Here is a 22,220-nt window from a genome sequence, read left to right on the forward strand (position 1 = left end):
CAAAATGGTCGATGTACATATTTCCTGTGCATCATTTAGAAAATGAAATGACATTTGGAGCCCAAACAGATGCACTTCCTTTCTGTATGCTATGAATAAAAATGTTTGGTTGCATTTATTATTGTTTCCATTGAAGAGGTTTTATTCTGGGTTTTGTGAAAGAGTGACTATTTTCAGCAGGAAAATGAATATGTTTTCTGTAGTTATATAGGCAAAAAAAGATAGTCTCAGATAGCTGATTGGATAGTGATGGTATTCTAGCTTTGAAATGACAATTTGGTTCTTGTAATTCAAGGTAAAATGAACTTGGAGGCCTTAGCTCTGTCTCTTTTTCACAGTCATCCACACTAAGGCCACACATAAGGCATAATTTTACATAACTAGCACTCTGTGCTCTGAGCCATTATATAAGTCATACCTGATTGAATATCACAATTTCAAAACTGCTGTCTAATCACATTTTTTCAGGCTGTGTGAACAAAATAATGTTATTATAATTACACAAAGTGTGTGTGTGTGTGTATAAATATATCTGTAATATTAAAATTAATGACATTTAGATGATGCTATAGCTATTTATTAGCTGTGTGGTATTAACAAGGTATAACAAAGTTATTTGATACCATTTGAAATCCCACTTGTATTTTCATATCCCTCTTGCAAGTAATTCAGAGACTTGATTTTTATGAGTTATGGCTCTGATGTCACTTGTGTTTTTGCCCATAATAGGTCCCTCTGGAGCAAAAATCATCAAACTAAATTAATAACATCTAAAATGTGTACCTTGGTTAATAGCTAGTCAGGTGGAAACCTCATGGATCTTATTTAGCTGGCTGATCTTCTTGTGCTATTGTAAGAAACCCAGCTTCAAGCAGAGACTGGGGAGACTGCCCCATCTTAATTTTTTAAATAGAGCTAAGTTAACAGCTTAGTGAACTGTTGAGAACCTGCCCGCCCCCCAGGAGTTCACCTATTTTAAAAGGTAACATAGCCCTTGTTTTGGGCCATGTCAAGATCTGAACACCCAGCCCTTTTGCTAAGTTATACATTTTCACAGAAACCAGTCCACTGTTGCCAACTTCTCATTATCTTATCCTGAATCTCAGTGGTTTGTTTTTTCCTCAAGACTCAGCTTCTAAAGTCATGTGAATCTCAGTTTTTCTTTTTCCATTTATTTTCTTAGGTACATATGCAAATATCTTGGTTGCAGAGACAAGTTTGAAAACCTGCTTCCCACAGGGTCAAAAATTGGAAGGTAAATTAAAAGGACCCAGCTAGATTAATACTGTATATTGAATTTTATTATTTTTCAGTCAATCTGTTGGAGTTCCTCAGGGGTGGCCTTCTGTCTCTTGGATGCTTAATGTTTGTGGTGAGGAATATTGTGATCTGAACTGCCTCACTTACTTATGTGGACTTTTGATCCACCCTAAGCATGGAGATCTTCATTGACTTCAAATCAGATAAAAAGGCCTGATCCAAAGTTCTTTGAAGGCATCTGGTTTCACCTCAGGAGCAGGACTGTGAAACCAAAGTGTTTTCCACAAAGCTACTCTGTAACCTAAATCCTTCAGAGAGAAATGCTCTAAATAGAAAATAAATAAATGAAATATAGCTTCACCACAGTTTTCCCCAACCCCCATGCATGCAAATACAGAAGGTTTAGGAATGGATCCTGGTTGGGTTTCATTCCAAAAATAAAAATGGGTTTAGAAGACTTCAGTTTAAATTGTTTCCTGTCTCCTAACCTTCCTAACCACAAATATTTTTAATTGTAAGCCACGAAAATAAAGTTATTTAATAAATTAACACTCTGAATGCTTTTCTGTTCAACTTTGGCTGTTTATTGGAAACAGTCTTATTTTGGTTTTTATGTATTTGGTTCCAGCTACTACTCGGTCTGTTCCCTATCTTATTTCCTTCTTGTAATCTACAGATCTGCAGTTGCTATCATTGCTGTTTTATAGTTTTGCATTACTTTATTGACTCATTGCATTGTAGCTTTTTTCTCCTTCCACTGAAAACAGCCTTTATGTGAAGCATAAGTAAAAGCCTGGAATGTCCAAAGGAAAGCACAGAAACATTACAACATTTTGCAAATTTGTTTCGGCCAGAGAAAGTTGTAAAATAGTCATAAAAAGAAACTTAGCCAGTACCTGTAGGACAAAAGCCAACTTTTGATTATATGTGGGATTTAAATTCCTGCTGTAAACAAACTGTATTTTAATTGCATAGAATTTGAAAAAAAGTCTACACAATTTATGTCAGAAAAATGATGAATATATATACTCTTGTTACTGGGAATAAATGTTCTTCTGCACTGTGACAGATGCTATTGATACCACACTTGAAATGCTAAAGACATTTTAAACTTAGGCAGGATGTCTGCAGACATGAGAACAAATAGAGTTTGTTAAAGAGACACTGTCACTATCAGTACAGGTCACGGTCTTCCTCCTAGTTTCCCTTCTTCTCTAGAGGTGGAGTATATTGCTCTGGATTCCCCCAGCACAACAATCCAACTGTAGTAGCCAGTAGCATGTTGGAGGGAAAAATGAAAATCTCAATCAACCATGAATCTAGTCCTATCCCTTTCCGACCTCTTCCTCCCCTCCACCCCCCCCCAGTTTAGTTCCTGCTTCCTGCCACATATTGCTACAAGTCACGCAGGTGCCGATAGCATAGGGATATGCTAGCTGGGCCACAATTTATCACTAAACGTACTGGAAGAGTTAGAGGCAAACGTTTTCACTTACTGGTGTGGGTGACCGAGCTTGGGATCCAGGAAGGGGTCGGCTGGGTTGTAGCCACAAACCCAGCACGTAGATGGGTACTTGCGACCCCTGGAGTAGAATTAGGCACAAACGCGTACTGGTTCAAACAAAGATGACTTTACTTACATTGTCACGATGTACAGCATAGGAAGAAAGTTACAGACTTCAAACTTCTGTTCCAATCAAACCAAGGAGCTCTTATAAGATGAGATATCTTTAAACGGGGTAACTAGAGCATGCAGGACACAGGGGTACGTCGGGGTGGGGGGGTCGTCGACGGGGAGTCATCGCGGGTAATCAGACCGCCAGGTTCCACTCCGAGATGAGCATGGAGTTCTCCAACCTGGGCGGAAATGACTCCAACCCTTTATACGGCTAGCGAGCCAATTGCCAGCCGCCACATAGGAATAATTTGAAACCGGCCAATCAGAGTATGTGCATTTGCATATGAGCGGCGGGAACTTTTCCACGCCGGGGCTCTCCACCATGCCGAGAATTCCCCTGTCTCACCGTGCCTTGTGCTAGAAAGTTCCACTGTACCGAGGCACTCAACTAATCAGTTCTGACATGCCCCCTTGCCGATGGTACAGCTGGAATTTGAAGCACATGCACGCCGTCTAACTCGTCACTCCTCTCAGGGAACCGGTTATATACAAAAACATACAACACAAAAAGTTCATCCTCAATGGATTGAATCAGATAGTAACCAATACAAACACAGACACACATAAGAACGTTGGTCACAAAAAGTTCAATCACGAGGAGTTCAATAGGTGTCATGGCGAAGTCACACGTCAGACCTCTGCGTCTTCTCTTCCTCTCTCTGGGTCCGCCTCTGACATGTATCTCGAACCTCGGACAAAAAAAACTGCAAAGAAAGAATTCTTTGAACAATTAATTAACTTATATTACACTGTTTATATGGAGTCGCGCACGTAACGGGACAGCTAATCAAATACCCTTCGCGGCTTCCCACTCTCTCCCAAGCACACGATACAAGTGCTCAGACACGATTCAGCTCTGGACAATTCTCACACACCCGCAGATGCACCGTCTCGAATGACGATCCACAAGCAGACGCTGCGTGATCTTGTCCGTGCTCAGTGAGATGAGAACGTCCCAGACTCGTCGTCTGGCTCCCCCGGACACTGGAAACCTAATTCATAGGCCAGTTGCCATTGGCCCTCGTCTCCCAGGATCCGTAGCTGTCGCTTTGAGAGCCTAGAACGTAGCAGAAGGAATCCGAACATGATCCTTTCCTCTGGCGTTCTTTGCGGCGGTTGCCATACTTGCTCCGAGTCGCTTGAAGTCCCCGTGTCCGACTTCATGAGCGCCTGTAACCGTGGAAGCTGTCGTAGAAGATTACATGCAGGTTGACCAGCTAGTGGGTTGAGGAGGATTTGAAGGATGGTGGCATTCCTTCCTCCATAAACCTCAACACGGGCTTCTACGTTATTGGAAGTCACTGGAACAGTCCCAGGGTTTCTCAGGTGGCAGTGAGGCCACAGTCCTCGCTGCTGGGGCGGTGTTAGTCCCAGTGCGTGCACTTGGGAGTTCCAGGAACCATATGAGCTTCCTATTATCGCCAGTAGAATCTGTTCTGCATTGACCCTCGACGGGCGACTGTCGTGCCATGCATGGGATTTGTAATCGACCTGACCCGTGACAAGCGCTGGAAGAGGAATGGGCCAGTGAGCATTGCACGGCACTAGGTCCACATCAGTGGCGTGTCCTCCACTCCACGAGGCTTGTCGGGTTAGGAAACTAGCCTCTTCTAAATCTAGCAGGTCAGAGCCGAATTCCACGACCAGACGTCCTAGCCATATAGCCAAGGTCTCATCAGGCTTTATCTTCGATCCTCTGCACAATTCCTGTAGTTCAGTCCAAGTACGGGTATGATAGGTTGTGCAGACTGCATCCTGCACACCAATCACTCGGCTGCTTGCTGCTGCTGGACAAGCTGCTGTCAGAGCTGCTGCTGCATCTGGTAGGAGGGATGGATGTAACTCTCCACTCGATGCCCCCTCCCCGTAGTAAGGAGGCGGGGCTGCCAGGAGCGACGTCACCTCGGTGGGCGGGGTTGCTGGGTGGATTCCCACCAATTCTCCCGAAGCTCCACCCTTCTCTTCCGGTTTCTCCGGGCAGCTTGCTCCTTCCTCGGCGCCATCTTGGAGTGGCGTTGAGTCAGGGCTTTTCTCCACTGCCACTTCTCTACCCTCCTGCACGGCCGCGAGCAGTCGGGCCTCCAAATCTGCATTCTCCCACAGCAAAGCTGTTACGGCACGGAATAGCACATTCAACATTTTCCCCTTGTCTCTCGGGCCTGTCTCAGCGCAGCCTCTCAACCCAAACGCCAGTGGGGGACTGAACCGGTCGGTCATCATCGGTTCTCCACCCTCCCACGCCAGTCGCATGCAGCGGGCAAATTCCTGGCTGAGGGTCGGGCTCACTTCGCTCGACTCGAATCTGGCGAAGGGTATGGTGCTCCCTTCCTCCCGGGGCCTGAACAAGACCCGCTCGCTGCCCATCACACACCGGAACACTTTGGGGTGCAGATGTGCTTCCCATTCCTCCAAGTCCTCTTCTTCCCCTTTCAGCGAAAGATAGCCGCTGACAAACCTTCCACCTATTTCGGCCACCTGGTGATAGGCGATGTGGGCGCCTAGCTCCACAGCATTCGACACATGGCGTCTCCCACTACGCCAGGGACAGCTTCTAACTAACTCTAACTCCATCGCATCTTCTCCAAATCCCGATTCCGATCCCAATCCTGTTAATTGGGATCCCGTTCGTGACGCCACGTGGGTGACCGAGCTTGGGATCCGTGAAGGGGTCGGCTGGGTTGTAGCCACAAACCCAGCACATAGATGGGTACTTGCGACCACTGGAGTAGAATTAGGCACAAACGCATACTGATTCAAACAAAGATGACTTTACTTACACTGTCACGATGTACAGCATAGGAAGAAAGTTACAGACTTCAACCTTCTGTTCCAATCAAACCGAGGAGCTCTTATAAGACAAGATATCTTTAAACTGGGTAACTCGAGCATGCAGGACACAGGGGTACGTCGGGGGGGGGGGGGTCATTGACGGGGAGTCGTCGCGGGTGATCAGACCGTCAGGTTCCACTCCGAGACGAGCACAGAGTTCTCCAACCTGGGCAGAAACGACTCCAACCCTTTATACGGCTAGCGAGCCAATTGCCAGCTGCCACGTAGGAATAATTTGAAACCGGCCAGAGTATGCACATTTGCATATGAGTGGCGGGAACTTTTCCATGCCAGGGCTCTCCACCGTGCCGAGAATTCCCGTCTCACCGTGCCTTGTGCTAGAAAGTTCCAGTGTACCGAGGCACTCAACTAATCAGTTCTGACAACTGGGAGCTATTCATAATTACAAATGAAAGTAATGGCAGCCTGCTTGAGGAGTAAGATATTATTCAACATGTGTAAGGGTTACAATCTGCCTGGATAGAAAGTATTGCAAGTTCAGAGAGGAATGTTAATTTTCAAGTTGATGGTGTCCCTTTAAGAAAGCCTCCCACTTTGGCAATGCTTTCAACATTTTGATGGTATAATAGATGGCTTTTTAGTCTGAAACAATCAGAAGAGAATGCCAGAGGGATCCATGAAAAAATGAGGACTGCAAAATATTTTGATATTTTTATTCCAGTATTTTATTGGTGTATGCATACATTCGTGTACAATGTGACTATTTGTACACAGTAAGCTTACTATACAATGCAATACATTAAAATGTTGGTGCCTAAACTGGCATTTAGGACCTGGGTGTTGAAAGATGCTTGTGATGTCGGTTGCTTTATGGGTGGTAGCACTTGCCGGCAAGGTAGCCCCTCCCCTCGACTTTCCTGCCATGACTTTGCTGTTAAATTCTCACAAGAGGGTTTCAGTGGAGATCTTCCCAGGGGGGCTCCCCGACACAGCTGTACACAGTTGTTAGGTGCGATGTTCCACAGAGCTCCGCCTCCCCTACACCCCGTCCACTTGCCAACCAGTCACATGCTGGTCGGATGTTAGCCTCGGTCTTTGCGGGCTTGCCCCACAGTAGGCCTCAGGTGGAGGGAAGGGCACACAGCTGAACAACTTAGCCGCCTCGTGTCCCTTCTCTCTCTATTCCTTGGATTTCCCTACTTTCCTTTAGTTGCTTTTCTCCCTATCCTCTTCAGAAATAATATTCTCCTGGGGAGGAGCGGGATGCAGAGCCACCTCCCCTTCCCCAGCGGTTTCCAGAGGACTCCGAACCCCTCCCCTGCTCTACTTCTTCTAGGGGAAGCACTGGTCTCTCCTGGCCCGCCTCCAGCAGGGAGCTGCTGTGCTTCCCCTGCTCTGCTTTGGTCAGGGGCTCAAAGGTTGCCCCTGCCTCGCTTGCCGGTACTGTAAGGGCTACAGCATGCCTCTTCCCAGCAGAAGCCTCAGCACGCCGGACATGCTGCCAGCCAACTCTCTCTCCCTCTGGCTCCCCCTCTCCGCGGGTCCTGTCGGGGCTTTTAAACATTCCCACAGCGGCCATGCCAGCTGCCGCAATTGGGCCGGCTGCCTTCTGCATGGGGAACAGCCGCTTAAACAGCTGGCATAAAGCTGGCTTGTGTGGCCGCGGCTGCCGCCACAGTCCCGGTTCCTGCACCGCCAAATCTGCCGGAGGCAAGTTCCCCCCTTGGGGGGTCTGTTTCTGGGCTTTGTGTTCCTTGCAGTTTTCCCCTCACCTCCTCTTGAGCCCATGGTGGCACATTGCCACCACAGACCTCCCCCCTTAAGTCGCCTTGTGGCGCTGGACTCTGTGCGTGGTGTTTTGTACAGTTTAGTGTTCCTCATCATGGATGTGACACAGCTCTTCTTCAGGCTGGTCTGGACTCCCCTATTTGGTTAGAAAATCAGCCACAAAATTATCCTTGCCCGGGCGATGTATCACTGTAAATTTGAAAGGTTATAATGCCAAGGCCCAGCGAGTGATTCTGGCGTTTGCACTTTGTTTTTTTGTTAACTATTGTAATGGGGCGTGATCCGTCACCACTATGAACTCTCTTCCATTAGGTAATATTTGAAGTACTCTATGGCCCAGCGTATTGCAAGGCATTCCCTTTCAACCATGGCATACCTGGTCTCAGTGTGGCTGAGCTTCTGGCTGGCAAAGGCAATCGGGCGTTCTTCATCTTCTCCTTTCTGCAGTAATACTGCCCCAGAACGTGTCCTGATGTGTCCATCTGTAAAATAAAAGGAGCATTAAAATTAGGGGCATGCATCATAATGTCATGGCATATCGCCTCCTTCAAGTTTCAGAAGCTTCTTCTCATCTCTGGGGTCCACTTCAGGGCTGCCGCGGAGGCTCCGGCCAACACATCCATGAGTGGTGCGGAAAGGCTTGCAAAATATGGTATAAACCGGCGATAATAATTAATGAGCCCCAAGAAGAAACGTTGCTGTCTGCGCGTTTGTGGTGCCTGGAATTGCTTTATGGCTATAATCTTAGCGGTGAGGGGTTGTATCATTTCTTGACCTACCCGAAACCCTAGGTAAGCCATCTCTCTTTCCGCTAGTTTGCATTTCCTGGGGTTGGCTGTTAGTCCCGCTATTTGGAGCTCTTCCAGGATAGCCCTCAGGACTTCGAGGTGTTGCTCCCAATTGGGGGTAAATATGATGATATCATCTATATAGGCCATTGCATGTGGTGCCAGCAATGTATCCATTAGCCTCTGGAAGGTGGCAGCTGCACCCTTGAGACCAAAGGGCATCCGTACGAACTCAAATAAGCCCCAAGGGGTTCCAAATGCAGTCTTGGCACAATCCAACGGGCGCAAGGGGATTTGCCAATACCCTTTGGCAAGGTTGAGAGTTGATATATATTGCGCTTCACTGATCCTTTAAATGAGGTGGGTAACTTACGGCATCGAGAAAGTGTCAAAGGTTGTCAGGGCATTCAGTTTCCTAAAATCTATGCATAGGCAAAGTGACCCATTAGGTTTAGCTACTGGCACAATGGGGCTATGCCATAGGCTTCGTGAGGGTCAAATAATCCCCTGCATTTTTGCTATCTCCTGCTGTATTTTCTGCTGCCACCGCTGGGGTATCGGCCGCCACCTTTCCCTGACCAGTGTGTCTGGAGGCGTTCTGATCTCATGTTGAATCCCTGTCACCTGCCCCGGGGTTTCTTGGAACACCGCTCGGAACTTCTGTATTAAGGCTAACAGCTCCCGTCATTGTTGACTGTCCAGTTCTTTACTTACTTGCACGGCCTCTTCCCCTGCGGGTCTGCTCAATCCAGGATACAGAGGTCCTAGCTCCTCCTCTTTCTTATCTTCTTGTGCCATCCACCCCTGTGGGGTTTTCCACTCCTTCAGTAAGTTCATGTGGTAGATTTGGTGTCCCCGGCGATGGTCCGGTTTGAGTAATTCATAATCAACCGGCCCCACTTGGCGTACTACTGTAAATGGACCCTGCCACATCGCGAGTTGCTTGCTTGAGGCGGTAGGAATCGACACCAGAACACTGTCCCTGGGCTGGAAGGGTCGGACTCTTGCCCTTTTATTATAATGGGTTTCCTGTCACTCCTGGGTGTTCCTCACATTCTGGCCTGCGATCCGTTTGACCTTCTGGATCCAATCCTGCAATCATGGCGGTATCTTTCCGCGGATACTCCTAGTCCCATCGGCCGTTCCCATTCCTCCCTGACGACCTGTAACAACCCCCTGGGACTGTGGCCATACACTAACTGGAACAGGGAGTATTGTGTTGACTCTTGGGGGGCATCCCGCAGGGCAAACAACAAGGGCCTGAGGATGGAATCCCACCGCCAGGGATCTTCTTGTGAGCAGCGCCTGGGCAATCACTTGATTGTGCTATTCAGTCTCTCCACCAGACCGTTCATTTGGGGATGGTAAACTGAGGTCTTCAACTGATGGTGATGCTGAGGGTTTTACAAAGGGCCTTCATCACTCCAGACATAAAATTTGCCCCTGGTCTGTAAGTATTTCTTGGGGTAAGCCCACCCGTGCTATCCACCTGAGCAGTTCTTTTGCCACTCTTGTTGCTGTAATTGACCTCAGCAGAACCACTTCCGGGAACCAAGTGACATAGTCCACCAAAACCAAAATGTATTGATAGCCATTATGTGGCTTCAGGAGAGGGCCTACTATGTCCAGTGTGACTCTGGAAAATGGGGTTTCTATTATTGGCATGGGGTGCAAGGTCCACTCTTGAGCCCTTTGGCACTGTGGGCAGGCGGCCTTCCACCTTTCCACATCCTTGTGCAGAAGGGGCCAAAAAAATTCTTGGATCAGCCTAGCCCTGGTCTTAAAGCATCCCAAATGACCTCCCATTGTGGAGTCATGAGCCAATCTCCATATGGCATGCTGGAACGAGGCCGGGACTACCAACTGCCTCCCTTTCAAGGTGCCCCCCTTGCTCCGTTGCACCCGATACCCCCAATTACCTCAAACCCGTCGTGCCTCCTTGACATTCCCTCTTCAGGGTTTTTGGCCCTCAGCTGCTGGAGTTCCAGGTCCTCCTGTTGGGCCTGGCGGAACTGGGCTGCACTCACTAGCGACTCCAAATTAATGCTGCCTGATGATCCCCCGCTGGAAGGTGCGGGGCTTTCACCAGCCCAGCCTTCTCCCCTTCTGAGCCGCTTTCTCTCTTCCTCTGTAGCCTGCACCCTTTCAAGCACAGTGAAGAATGGCCCCCATTCTCTCCCCAGGATCATCTCACACGCTAAGGATGGGGCCAGTCCTACCCGCAACTCGCCACAGAATTCCATCACCTTAATCAGCAAATAACAGCTCTGGAACCTCATCTCCCCACCTAGCATACAGGACATTGTGATGAAGCCAGCATCCTCCCTCCTTGTCGGTGGGGCGAGATCAGCCTGGAGTAAAGATTGGGAACACCCTGTATCCAGAGTCGCCCGAATGGCCTTGCCCCCTATCCAAGCAGTGACTACAGGGCAGTTCCACCCTCCTTCTTGAGTAGTGAACCCAAAGCTGCAGTCCATGGGTTCTCCCTTTACCATTTCTTTGCCCTTCTCCCGGGGCAGAAGATATCCTGCTGGCCAGTGGCTCAACTCACTTAGGCCCATCCCGCAGTCTCGGGAGATGTGCCCCGTCCGCCCACAACGATAACATACCACCCTTTCGGGGGCCCTGTTCTCAGACCTGACCACTGCTCCCCTTCATTTGGTAGGCTCTCCTTCGAGACCTGTAAGCCTCGTCCACTTCCTCTTTCCTTTTTGGAGTTAGCGAAAGCCTCTGCCAAGCGTAGGGCTTCCTCACTGGTCTGCGGTTGGTGCCTCTGCACCCACCTCTGGGTGTCTTCTTCTAAGTCCCAGAGGAACTGCTCTAGCAAGATTTGGTCCAACACCCCCTCGCGGTCAAACTTGCCCACTGGTAACCACTTACGAAGCGAGTCCCATAAGGATTGTAATAAGCCCTGGGGTCGCTTAGCTTCTCTTGGCTTTTGGGCCTGAAATGTCTGCCTGTAACTTTCTGGGGAGATCTCCAGCCGATAGAGTATTGCCGCTTTGATGGCCTCATAGTCCCGGGTCTCCTCTCGTGACAGGGTCCGGTAGGCGGCTTGGGCCTGATCAATCACCAATGCATCTAGCTGGTGGCCCCACTGACTACGATCCAGCTCCATCTGGATAGCAGTCCTCTCAAAGGCCTCTATATAAGCTTCAGGGTCATCATCCCTTGTCATGCGGGGCATCTTGAAAAAAGCAGCATTACGCTGCATCCATTCTTGCTGGTGGGCTCCCTGCAATTGTTACAGCTCCAGCACTTGCCCAATAGCTTGAATGGCCTGAGTAAGCAACTCGGCATGAGCTATCACCGACGGTTGCATCTTAGAGATTCTGACCCAGACGTGACCCGTCCTGTTGGTGCCGAAAAGTTCCCAGCCAGTGCATCGCTGTGATGTCGGTTGCCTTATTGGTGGTACCACTTGCTGGCAAGGTATCCCCTCCCCTTGACTCGCCTGCCATGACTTTGGTGTTAAATTCTTACGAGAGGGTTTCAGTGGAGATCTTCCCAGAGGGGCTCCCCGACACGGCTGTACTCACAGTTGTTAGGCGCGATGTTCCACGGGGCTTCGCCTCCCCTACACCCCATCCACTCGCCAACCGGTCACGTGCTGGTCGGATGCTAGCCTCGGTCTTTGCAGGCTTGCCCCGTAGTAGGCCTCAGGCGGAGGGAAGAGCACGCAGCTGAACAACTTAGCCGCCTCGTGTCCCTTCTCTCTCTATTCCTTGGATTTCCCTACTTTCCTTTAGTTGCTTTTCTCCCTATCCTCTTCAGAAATAATATTCTCCTGGGGAGGAGCGGGATGCGGAGCCACCTCCCCTTCCCCAGCGGTTTCCAGAGAACTCCGAACCCCTCCCCTGCTCTACTTCTTCTAGGGGAAGCACTGGTCTCTCCTGGCCTGCCTCCAGCAGGGAGCTGCTGTGCTTCCCCTGCTCTGCCTCGGTCAGGGGCTCAAAGGTTGCCCCTGCCTCGCTTGCCGGTACTGCATGGGCTACAGCATGCCTCTTCCCAGCGGAAGCCTCAGCACGCCAGACGTGCTGCCAGCCAACTCTCTCTCCCTCTGGCTCCCCCTCCCCATGGGTCCTGTCAGGGCTTTTAAACGTTCCCACAGTGGCCATGCCGGCTGCCGCAATTGGGCCGGCTGCCTTCCACGTGGGGAACAGCTGCTTAAATAGCCAGCGTAAAGCTGGCTCGTGTGGCCGCAGCTATGGCTGTGGCTGCTGCCGCGGTCCTGGTTCCTGCACCGCCGAATCTGCCGGAGGTAAGTTCCCTTCTCGGGGGGTCTGTTTCCAGGCTTTGTGCTCCCCGCAGTATTCCCTTGCCTCCTCTCAAGCCCGTGGTGGCACGTCGCTGCCACAATGCTGAACACTCAACTCCTGTTAATGAACTCTCAGCTTCTGTTAAAGCCAGCATTGGTCCAGTGTTTGGATACTTGGTATCCACTGAGCTTTTGAAATCTGAACTTCCCCAAAATTTTAAGATGTAGGATTTTAGGTCTCGAGTACAACCTTTTCTTTGCAAGAGCTAAATTATACCTAGCGACCAATTTATAAGGCACTGTATTCTTAAGTAAGGAGCACACCAATGATTAATGACACTTGGCCTGTGTGTGAGAACTGTGTCAATACAATTTATCCAAGCTTGACTTCCTCATGATACCACTTTCTATACCTCAGTGCTGCTGAAGCTAACGTACACCCTGGAGACTTGAAACAAGGGCAAACACTGAATTTCCATTGGCCAAATGAGGTTCCCCCACCTAAACAAACCCACCTAGGGCCTCATTTAGTGCCTGTTGAATTCAGTGAGAGTTTTGCCACCAGTTCCCTGGGAGCAGGATGGGGGCAGAAAAAAAGCAATGCAGATGATCCCCAGCATTGCTTGAGGGAAACTTAATAAACAAACCAGGAATGTAGAACAAGATTCTATGCTGTCCTGCATTTGTATACTCAGTTAATCCAAAAGTGACAGAGGAACTCAGCCATGAATAGAGAGTTGGGGTTTTGTTCCAGTGCTTACAAATTACTTTGTTCATTAAAGAAATATGGGGATGGGGGAAAAGGAACTCAGGCTGCTTTAAATAATATGGGCAAATAACCAAATAGAAACCTGTTTGTGCCTGCAATGCTGTAACAATTGTTCATGGATATTTTATCAATATGAGAATATAACCTCAGTAAATCTGCCAAGGTCACTGAGACCTAAGGTGAACTGCAGCGTAAATGCAATAACTCAGGATAGAAGTTCTCTGTGGGCAAAATTAACTTATATTTGTCAAGGATACTAAAAACATGTCTGACATATTATCTCCATATTCTCCTCCTTTGAAAAAGGTCCTCACCTTTTGAGGTGGTTATATTCACTAGCAACAAGTACTGGGTTCTAATGGAAAGAGTATCACCTGTGTACTGTTCAAACAAGAGAGGCTTCTGTTCTGCTACATTGTCCAGCTGTATTAAACTCCTACTTACATGTGAGGGGGATGAAAGTATACTACTTACATATTTTGATAATTTGAGATGTGTCCATCCAAATGATCAAAACTAAAGGCCCTCTTAAATCACCTCATCTAAGCTTTTCTACTATTTGTCATGATCCATTCAGATCTTCTGCAGACCTTCGAAGCCTGAGAGAACTGATAAAATTTCCAGTGTCACTATATCAGACCAAGCGAAGAGTTAAACAATATTCAAGAACTTCTTGCTGAAAATGGCCTACCGATTTCTGAGAGAACCAAAAGCCTGTTAGCTTGAGCACTGAAGGTGTTATACGAGGAGAAGGGAGTCAGAGGTAAGTGAAACCAAACGATATGGAGGTGACAGGTTAAAGCCGACACCCTGAATTTCTCCCAAAAATGAATCGGAAGCTAAAATATATTATGGCGTAAGGCCAGAGTGCTTCTTGGGAGAAACGCCACTTAACAAGTAAGCAGTTAGATTTGAACTACTTCCAAGCATTTTCAAGGTGAAGACCCATGTAGAGTACTTTACAGCTGTCCAAGCTAGATGAGTTAAAGGCAGGAATCGGTGACATGGTTCATAGTTCTAAACAAAAAGTTTGGAAAAGTTTGCAAAGTTAATGAGCACTTTTGCTATCTAGGTACTTATTTTGCCTCTATTACTACAGTATCTAAGTTCATCATACTCATTAATGAATACATCCTCACAACTTCATGCTGAAGTTGCCAAATAACCCCATTTTACAGGTGGGAACAGAGGCATGGAGAAAATGAATGACTTGCTCAAAGCCATTCTGGAAGTATATGAGAATGGAATTCAGGTCTCCTACAAGTCCCTGCCAAGTGCCATAGCCATAGATTGTCTTTCCTTCCCTGAATTTTATCAGGTCTGGGGAAGAAGCATTTTTGGCAGTTGGCCTTCAGATACCAGAGGAAATCCTATCTATCAAAGAAATCACAATGGATCCAGGTCTAGTCTCTCTAATGGAGCAAAGGAAAGATTCCCCTCTTTGGAAAGGCTTATTTCCAATTAAGTCTTGTGTTTAAAGGGTCTGATCATTAAACTGAAGACCTTCCTTTTGTTTTGCACCTCTGTAGATAAATCTGCTCATTGCAGACCCAAACATTTTGACCCCCAGCCTGAGTGAGACACTTACTGATGCCTGGGTCAGATGGCTGAAAGGTGGTGGTCTTGAGTGGCAGTCATAAAGGATTGAATTTGGTGGTGAGTTAGAACAGAGTCATGAATCAGTTGCAGTACTGGTGGGATAAATAATATGGATAAATATTTGAACATAAAGTTTCTTATGGAAGTACTGGGATATTATATTGAAGAGCTATATGCTGCATTTTACTTTTATTGAATAGTTTGGCTTACAAGTGTACCTACTGTAAATGAAGTGGATGACAACACAGCATCTTGGGCACCTACACCCAGTGCATAATGCCTAATTAGCATGTGTCAGAAAAAAAAACAATTAATTAGCACCCTTCAGCAGCCTCATCATCTTGTGTATTCTGTGTCCTAATGCTTAAAATGGTGGCAATGGCTAACTAATGCTTATTGAATGAACTTTAGTTAAAGCACCCCCACCACCATTTTGAAGCATGGGACACTGAATTCACGAGACACTGTGGGCACTTTAATTAGATCAGGTCCCTAGAGCCACTCTAATCAAAGTGCCTCCCACCCACCTCGGAGCATGTGTAAAGACACCCCTTGCGTCTGTGTCATTCTTCTCCCTAACCTATTCTTGGAAGCCAGACTTTTCTACTTCATCATCAGCTGAGACAATTCACATCAACATTACAAAGGTGTTTGGGCAAGGTATAAATAATACTGTATCTTGCTGAAACTGCAGAGGAATTCAGGTGGACATAATACCCTCCCCCAATACCTTCACCCAACACAACTGTCATGTGCCTCCTCACCAGGGATTTTTCTCTTATAAAAAAAATCCTCAATTTTCAGACAGAAAAAAAAATATATATTATTGTTTCATTTTAATCATGGAAAAATGTGGATTTTGGGTTACTTTTTTAAATCAGAGAAAGCCAGGATCCATGCTCCTCACAATGTGCCATGCCGCCCCACACACCTGTGTTGTGTCCCTCATCTCTCAAGGTCCTATGCCACCCCATGCCTCACCAGGTGGATTTCTTAGGCTTCATCTGACTGTATTTTCACTTGATACCCAATTCTAAGATTTGTTTTCTCCATGTGGAACAGGTGAAAAAAAGCTCATCTTGGAATTGAGTAAATACAGTAGTAATCATATTGGCAATCATATCTGGAACCCAAAGGCTGCACTTACTTTTCACACAATTTTATACTTGGGGCTGAACACCTAGGTTTATAATCCTGTTTTCCTATTTCTTTTTTTCTTTGATTGATCAACAAAAAGTATTTATTATTGCAAGTTAACAAAAATAATAGACAGTAATTGATCAGCTGCAGCTATGTCTTCAAGTTTCTTTCAAAGTCAAGTGAGACCCCCAATACAACAAAACCCTTCAGTGCCATGCTAAGCTGTTAATGTAGGCTATCTTTGGACAGATGAGAGCCACCTACTAAAACCACCCACATCGATTTCTTCAGTACTCTGTGATGGAAGATTAATATTCATAGTTCCAGTTGTTGGCACAAACATTACATTAAATTTTATCAAAACCATGTACTACATATGCCCAACATATGATTTTAAACATGAAATGCTTATTTCTATACCAAATGTAATTAAAAGCATCAAGCATTTGTCCTCACAAAGGATCCAGTCCTGCAAGCACATATGCCCATGCTTAACTTTATGAATGGAATAAGGACTGTAAAGTTAAGCCCATATATAATTGTTTGCAAAGTCAGGGTTTGCAAATTTTGCCTCGTGGGCTTCAACGGACAAGCATCATAAGCACTTTTCAAGATAATTTTCCTCTTTAAAAGATTGTTTCTCAGCTTTGAAAAAAGTCCTGGTCCACTTAAAAAAAAATTCCACTCTCCATAATTCAGGAAGAAAGAGACTTCCTCCATGTTTAGTTAATTGAATTCCCAGTCTGTATCAAACAGAGATACAGAGAAGTTTACTATTAATAAACATGCTGGGCTCTCTCCCAAAGATAAAGATATTCTTGCCCTCAACAGCTTGCAGTATAAAAAAAGTCCCATTGTCGATCATTTGTAGGACAGTGGCAACCACAAGACTCATGTTGGATCAAGGCCCTGACTCATGTCAGATCACGGTGCTGCAGAAACACACAGGCTCCTGCCCCCTAAAAAACTTGCGATGAAAATAAATAAATAAATAAATAAATAAATAAATAAAATTGTGAATTATTGAAAAACATCATTTTTAACAGACTCCTCCTTATGCTGCTCAGCATTTTTTAAAACATGGCAGCTCGGAAAGTGATAAGCACCTTAAAATAATAGTCTGCAGCGAGAGTGCCTCATTTACAGCTAGGGTCGCCACAATAAACAAACCCTATAATAAAGTAGGAGCAAAACCAGGCAAGGGACCAAAAGCAAAACCAAGGTGCTACACAAGCTCCGAGCACTAGAGGTCGCAGGGAAAGCATTGACCCGAGTCACCCGGCTGATTCCTACCCTGAAGCAATAGACTTGTTGCTGCCTCACGTTAGCAGCAGCCTGGGCTATGGTATATCATGATGTACATATTAATGATGGGTATGACGGCAGGAGTAAGGACAGAGGTTTGATTGTTTTTCCCCCCTCTTCCATGGCTGCGATGGATTTGCTGGGAGGAGGGGCACGCTGGCAAAAGAATCCTTGCCTGTAGATGCTGCCCAGGACTAAGAGTACCTGCTGACCTTGTTGGGGGCTGCGTTGGCTTGGGGCGGGGGCTCATCTCGAGAATCATTAGAGGGGGGTCGCTCAGCCACAGATTTTCCGGGTCACAACAATGGCTGGATCCTCTGTGCAGACACAGCCCTGCCCAGTCCTATAGGAGCTAGAGCAGGGTGATTATGATCACTGCATTAATTCTGCAAGGCATCCCCCCCCCCCCCCCAATCTCTTACGCGTTTCTTTTTTCTTCTTCTTTTTCTTCCCCCGATTGCGCACACTGACGTGTCTGACATTTTGATGGAGATTACTGGACAATTTGCTTCCTTGCTCTGATCTCTGGTATCGCCGGAAAAATAAGAGGTTCCTAGCAGGGGGGAAAATAGGGGGTGGAGGAGGAGAGGGGAAAACGGGAGGGGGGAGCGGGAGACAACAGAACCTGCTTGAATTCCCAGTCTTTATCAAGCAATTCACTCACCATTAAAAGAGAGCTGCAATTGCAGATTCAAGCCACATGCGGTAGTGTGTAGCAATTAGTAGATAAACTGCTGACTGAAGTACTAAAACATGAAGTATTATTGAAGTCAAGGTCAAAAATGCTTCAGTTGTCTTGGAAAAAAATAGGTGGGGGAAGGGAAGGCGGGACATTTGCACTTTCCAGTGACGCTCCAATCCCTGCCCACTAGACTTTTTATGACAGCGTTTATTACAGCTGAAGCTTCCCTAATTATTTCACTCCTGGTTTTGTAAGTAACCTAATCCTCCAGTTACTTTATGAAAAGGTTCAGAGACATTGACTAACCTGCCCCACCCCCCCAAGTACACACACCCCTTATTCTTCAAGAAAACAGATAACAAGGCGATCCAGGCTTCTTTTTTGCAAGAAAAGCAATAATAGAGAGGCGTGTGGGTGCAGTTTACTGTATCTCTGAATAGGAAACACACTAGAAATGGTTGGGAATATAAACACTAAACAAAAAACCCCCTCTTAATTTCCCTTTTCTACTCAGTAAGGCCCTTCTACAGGCTCTGGTAGATACACAGAACAGTTGCTTTCGTGCTGTCCTGGATGGATTGTCTTTCTACACCATTCAATCTGTTTATGAGTATTTACTTTACATTAGGAGAGAGCTCCTGCACTGCAGGAGTTTGGTGCTTTCCCCTGGGTGTCAGTGTCTGAAGCCTTACATCTGCTCTGTGATTGATGGAGCCTTGAATACACGTTATTACTCTTTCACAAGCAGAAATCAAACAGGCTATTAACTACATTACTTCAAAGAACAGTTTCAATACAATCTATTTATCTTAATTGAAACTTTCTTTGTATGGATATTTGCAGAGGAGATAATTTACAGGTGCGGAATAGGCATCGCATTAGGAAAAGGTAAAGCAGGAAAGGATTTACAACGGGATATATTTTTGTTAAATGCCCATTATAAAAAACAACAAACCCTGAACGCCAGCTTTTATTTGAGGTAGGGTTTTTTCTGGGGAGGGGATCTGTCTTTATGGCCGAGTTCTGGCTTTATGCAGCGTGAATCTAATTACAGAACTGCAGCTCTTCACAACTATCCACTGCAATTGTTAACATCAGAAAACCCTAATCACAGATTTTTCCCCCCTACAAGGATTACGCAGTATGCAGTACACTGGAGCGCCTACCTTTCCCAGACAGTGATACAGTGTTTCCAATTAGCTAAAAGTATCTTCTAGACACTTTAAGACCACAGCGTCAAACAAAACAGAAGTTGCTCAGCTGCTGTAAAACGTTGTGCATTAAGAGGAAAAAGGTTAATATACAATAGAGGAATGCCCGGAGGCTTTCTATTGAGGTTTCCTGCATAAATGCTGCTGCATTGCTTATACAGGAAACTGACTCAGAGTCAATCTTAAATATGATCTTGTCAAAATACTGCAACCCAAGTTCTCTAAAACAAGCGCACTTCAACTACACTAGCTGTTTACCAGAACAATGCACAGCCTAATACACATATCAATCACATCTCATGTTAAAAGCAATCTTTAAATGCCTTCTGGCCACCTATGGGCACACTATGTAAAGATGACTGAAGTAGGTTGATCTAATTAAATGCATTATGTATTTACTACCTTATAAAGTCAAAAGAAAAAAGTGGACTGTAATTTCATTCTGTAACCACATATTCTCTAGACTATAACGTTAAGATGAAATTTCAAGAAAAGTTCATTAAAGAATGATGCCCACAGATCATCTAACTTACTTATGCTGAATGAGAAAAGAACAGCATAAATTGTTGTTATGGAGCCTCCTACATCTGGCTGAGTTGTAATATTACTTTAAATTATTAAAATAGTTTTCGACAGCTTCCAGTTCTTTGGCATGGGCTTTTATTTCTTGCTGTAATCGGAAGACCTGCCATTTTCTTTCGTTTATCTCTCTGTATACAGAAACAAGCTGGATCTTGCTTTTATTCCTTCCCTATGTTTTTTTTAAGTGTAGGGTTCAGATAAGTGCTCTAATTCGCATTAAAATGAGGACATGCATTATGAATATCTATAGGGATGGCTCTACTGTAAAGCCTCCAGTCGCTGAGGATCTGCATGTGTCCCCACTACTCCGCTTCCACACTATTAACTTCAGCCACGTGAATATAAATTTCATTAAAGTAATCCTGTTTCAACTAGACGCTGTGGCTAGAGGTGAAACGTTGCGAAAGCGTTAAAAATAGCTTACTAGTAATTTCAACATCCTGTAATTTTATCACAGATCAGGTTTCAACTGTCATACTGTACAGACCTTACTCCCCATATCTCACATGTTTACTCTGTACCGTGCCAGTCCTACTGGGGTCGGCTTGGTGCCAATATGACAAAACTGGGGGACAGAGGGAGACAGAGAGGCAAGAGTGCACCATTTTCCAGCCACCCTGAGAAACTGCATGTGAAAGCTGGCAGTGAAGACCCAGGCTGCTGGATCGGTGCTGGGCTTTGCTATTTGATTGCAGTGGTCGCTGTGCCTTTCCCTTGTTCTGTCGTTCTTAAGTTTCTCAGTGTTTGCATAATAACCCGACATGCAAACCTCGCAATGCTTCAGGGCTCCAGAACAATAAATATACACATTTAAAGCCTTTATTGTCTCACGGTTCATGCCCTTGGTTTTAAACAGCTTCATTTCTAGTTGTATTTAACTAGTTTCCAAATGGATTCCCCCCCACCCCCCGCCCCTTCTCCCCCTCCACCCAGTTCCAAACTGTTACAAGGTAGCTCCGGCTCTCTAGTGTGTGAGTGAGGGTATGCGTTTAAGTCAGTATTCCTGTAGCACTTGGTTATATAAACGCATTATAATTTGAGAGCGCCCTTGGCACAGATCAGCATTGTAAACACGTACGAGTGTATATACTTCAAAATTAAAGAATGCACACGCAGATCTGGGAGCAGCCTGAATTTAAATTCCGACCAGCCCACTGCTCTCATGTATTGATTTCTCATGCATCGGTTATTGTTCCCATCCCTAAATGCAGTAGCTGTCAGTTCAATAGTATTTGCAAAAATCCCGCGATTGGGGGGGATGTGCCTCTGTCCCTGTGTGTGTGCTCACTTATCCCCCTCTTTTTTGCTGAGTCCCTTTTTTTTTTTTGCAAAGCGAACAAATGCATTAATATTTATATGTTTATATAATCGATAACCCACTTTCTTCCTTTTCCCAGAGAAAAAAAGAGGCATCCAACAGCTAATGTAACAGATTAAGTTCCTTGGAAATATGGCAGTGAGGGAACGCAATGTAACTATCAAACAAATCTGCATGCTAATAAAAGCAAATCTGCTAAAGAGAATTAGAAAGAAGAGCAGCGCCCCTGAATCTCTGCAGGAAATGTTCTTTATATTAGACATATACAAGCAGGTCCTGTCAGATCCCCAGCGGAGCCGGGCAGCCTTTGTACCCATGAAAAATGGAAGGGTGACCCTGTGCATCCCCCGGGCGGCTTTCCAGGAATGAAACCAGGTTCCCGAGTAGGCAGCAGCGTTGCAAGATTTTTGCGGGCTTACGATCCCAGTTTTGTCTTGATCTATTTGCCTCTGTCCTCCGCTCCGGCTCAACCCCCACCCACCCTGCCAATTTGATCGGGGAGCAATTGGGCGGAAATCCCGCCCTCCCCCCTCCCGATTTCACTCTTCTGGGAAATTGGGGTTCAGGAGAAATATTGGGCTGCTTTTTCGCTCATTTTGGGGAAGCTGGAGAGGCGCGGTTGGGGTTTTATATTGAGGCTCCGGGCTGGCTGGTGGAGGAGAGAGCTTTCCCCTGCCAGGACCTGATGCAATCCATTCAAGCCAACAAGTTTGGAGAGAATGTTGAGTTCAATCAATTCAGAACGTCGAGATGGAGCCCAACTCGGTCCAGGTATCGTCTGCTCCGCGCCCCCCGCCCCCGCCCCGGGGCCCCGCCAGCCTCGCATGGACCCCACAAACTTTCCAACAAACTTTGCCCCTCTGCACCCCGAAAAGGCATCCCCCCGCTTTTTAAATTCCTCCACTGATCACACAAATTGGTATTATCATAAGGTGATGGCGATTTTTTTCCCCTAGAGATCTTTACTCCTCATCCTGGGAGATCTCATTCCCACCTCTAGTCCGTGTATGATCTAGCTGAGTGTCTCTAGCATTTTTTTATTATGATGATAT

At 46.2% G+C, this 22,220-nt stretch overlaps 2 protein-coding genes across 7 annotated transcripts in view; one reads left to right on the forward strand and one right to left on the reverse strand.

Moving 5' to 3' along the window:
* The window catches only part of LOC132251164 (uncharacterized), a 39,044-nt gene extending 19,681 nt beyond the window's left edge, over positions 1–19,363 (reverse strand). Inside the window, exons 1-3 of one of the 4 annotated variants that reach the window (XM_059729866.1) lie at positions 18,040–18,347; positions 17,798–17,928; positions 7,893–7,998 (exon numbers count right to left, since the gene is read on the reverse strand). In XM_059729866.1, the coding sequence (XP_059585849.1) occupies positions 7,893–7,998; positions 17,798–17,857 (166 nt within the window). In that variant the 5' untranslated portion in view covers positions 17,858–17,928; positions 18,040–18,347. Of the gene's footprint in view, positions 1–2,869; positions 7,999–17,797; positions 17,929–18,039; positions 18,348–19,223 lie in introns of those variants that run through there. The other 3 variants (XM_059729864.1, XM_059729863.1, XM_059729865.1) reach the window with 3 other exon arrangements.
* Positions 19,364–21,668: 2,305 nt separating this feature from the next.
* The window catches only part of ARID5B (AT-rich interaction domain 5B), a 176,051-nt gene continuing 175,499 nt past the window's right edge, over positions 21,669–22,220 (forward strand). For 2 of the 3 annotated variants that reach the window (XM_014610140.3, XM_059729867.1), the window contains exon 1: positions 21,669–21,939. In XM_014610140.3, the coding sequence (XP_014465626.1) occupies positions 21,919–21,939 (21 nt within the window). In that variant the 5' untranslated portion in view covers positions 21,669–21,918. The remainder of the gene's footprint in view (positions 21,940–22,220) is intronic. The other variant, XM_006273081.4, reaches the window with a different exon arrangement.

The sequence above is a fragment of the Alligator mississippiensis genome, chromosome 6, assembly GCF_030867095.1.
Source record: "Alligator mississippiensis isolate rAllMis1 chromosome 6, rAllMis1, whole genome shotgun sequence".
NCBI lineage: Eukaryota > Metazoa > Chordata > Crocodylia > Alligatoridae > Alligator > Alligator mississippiensis.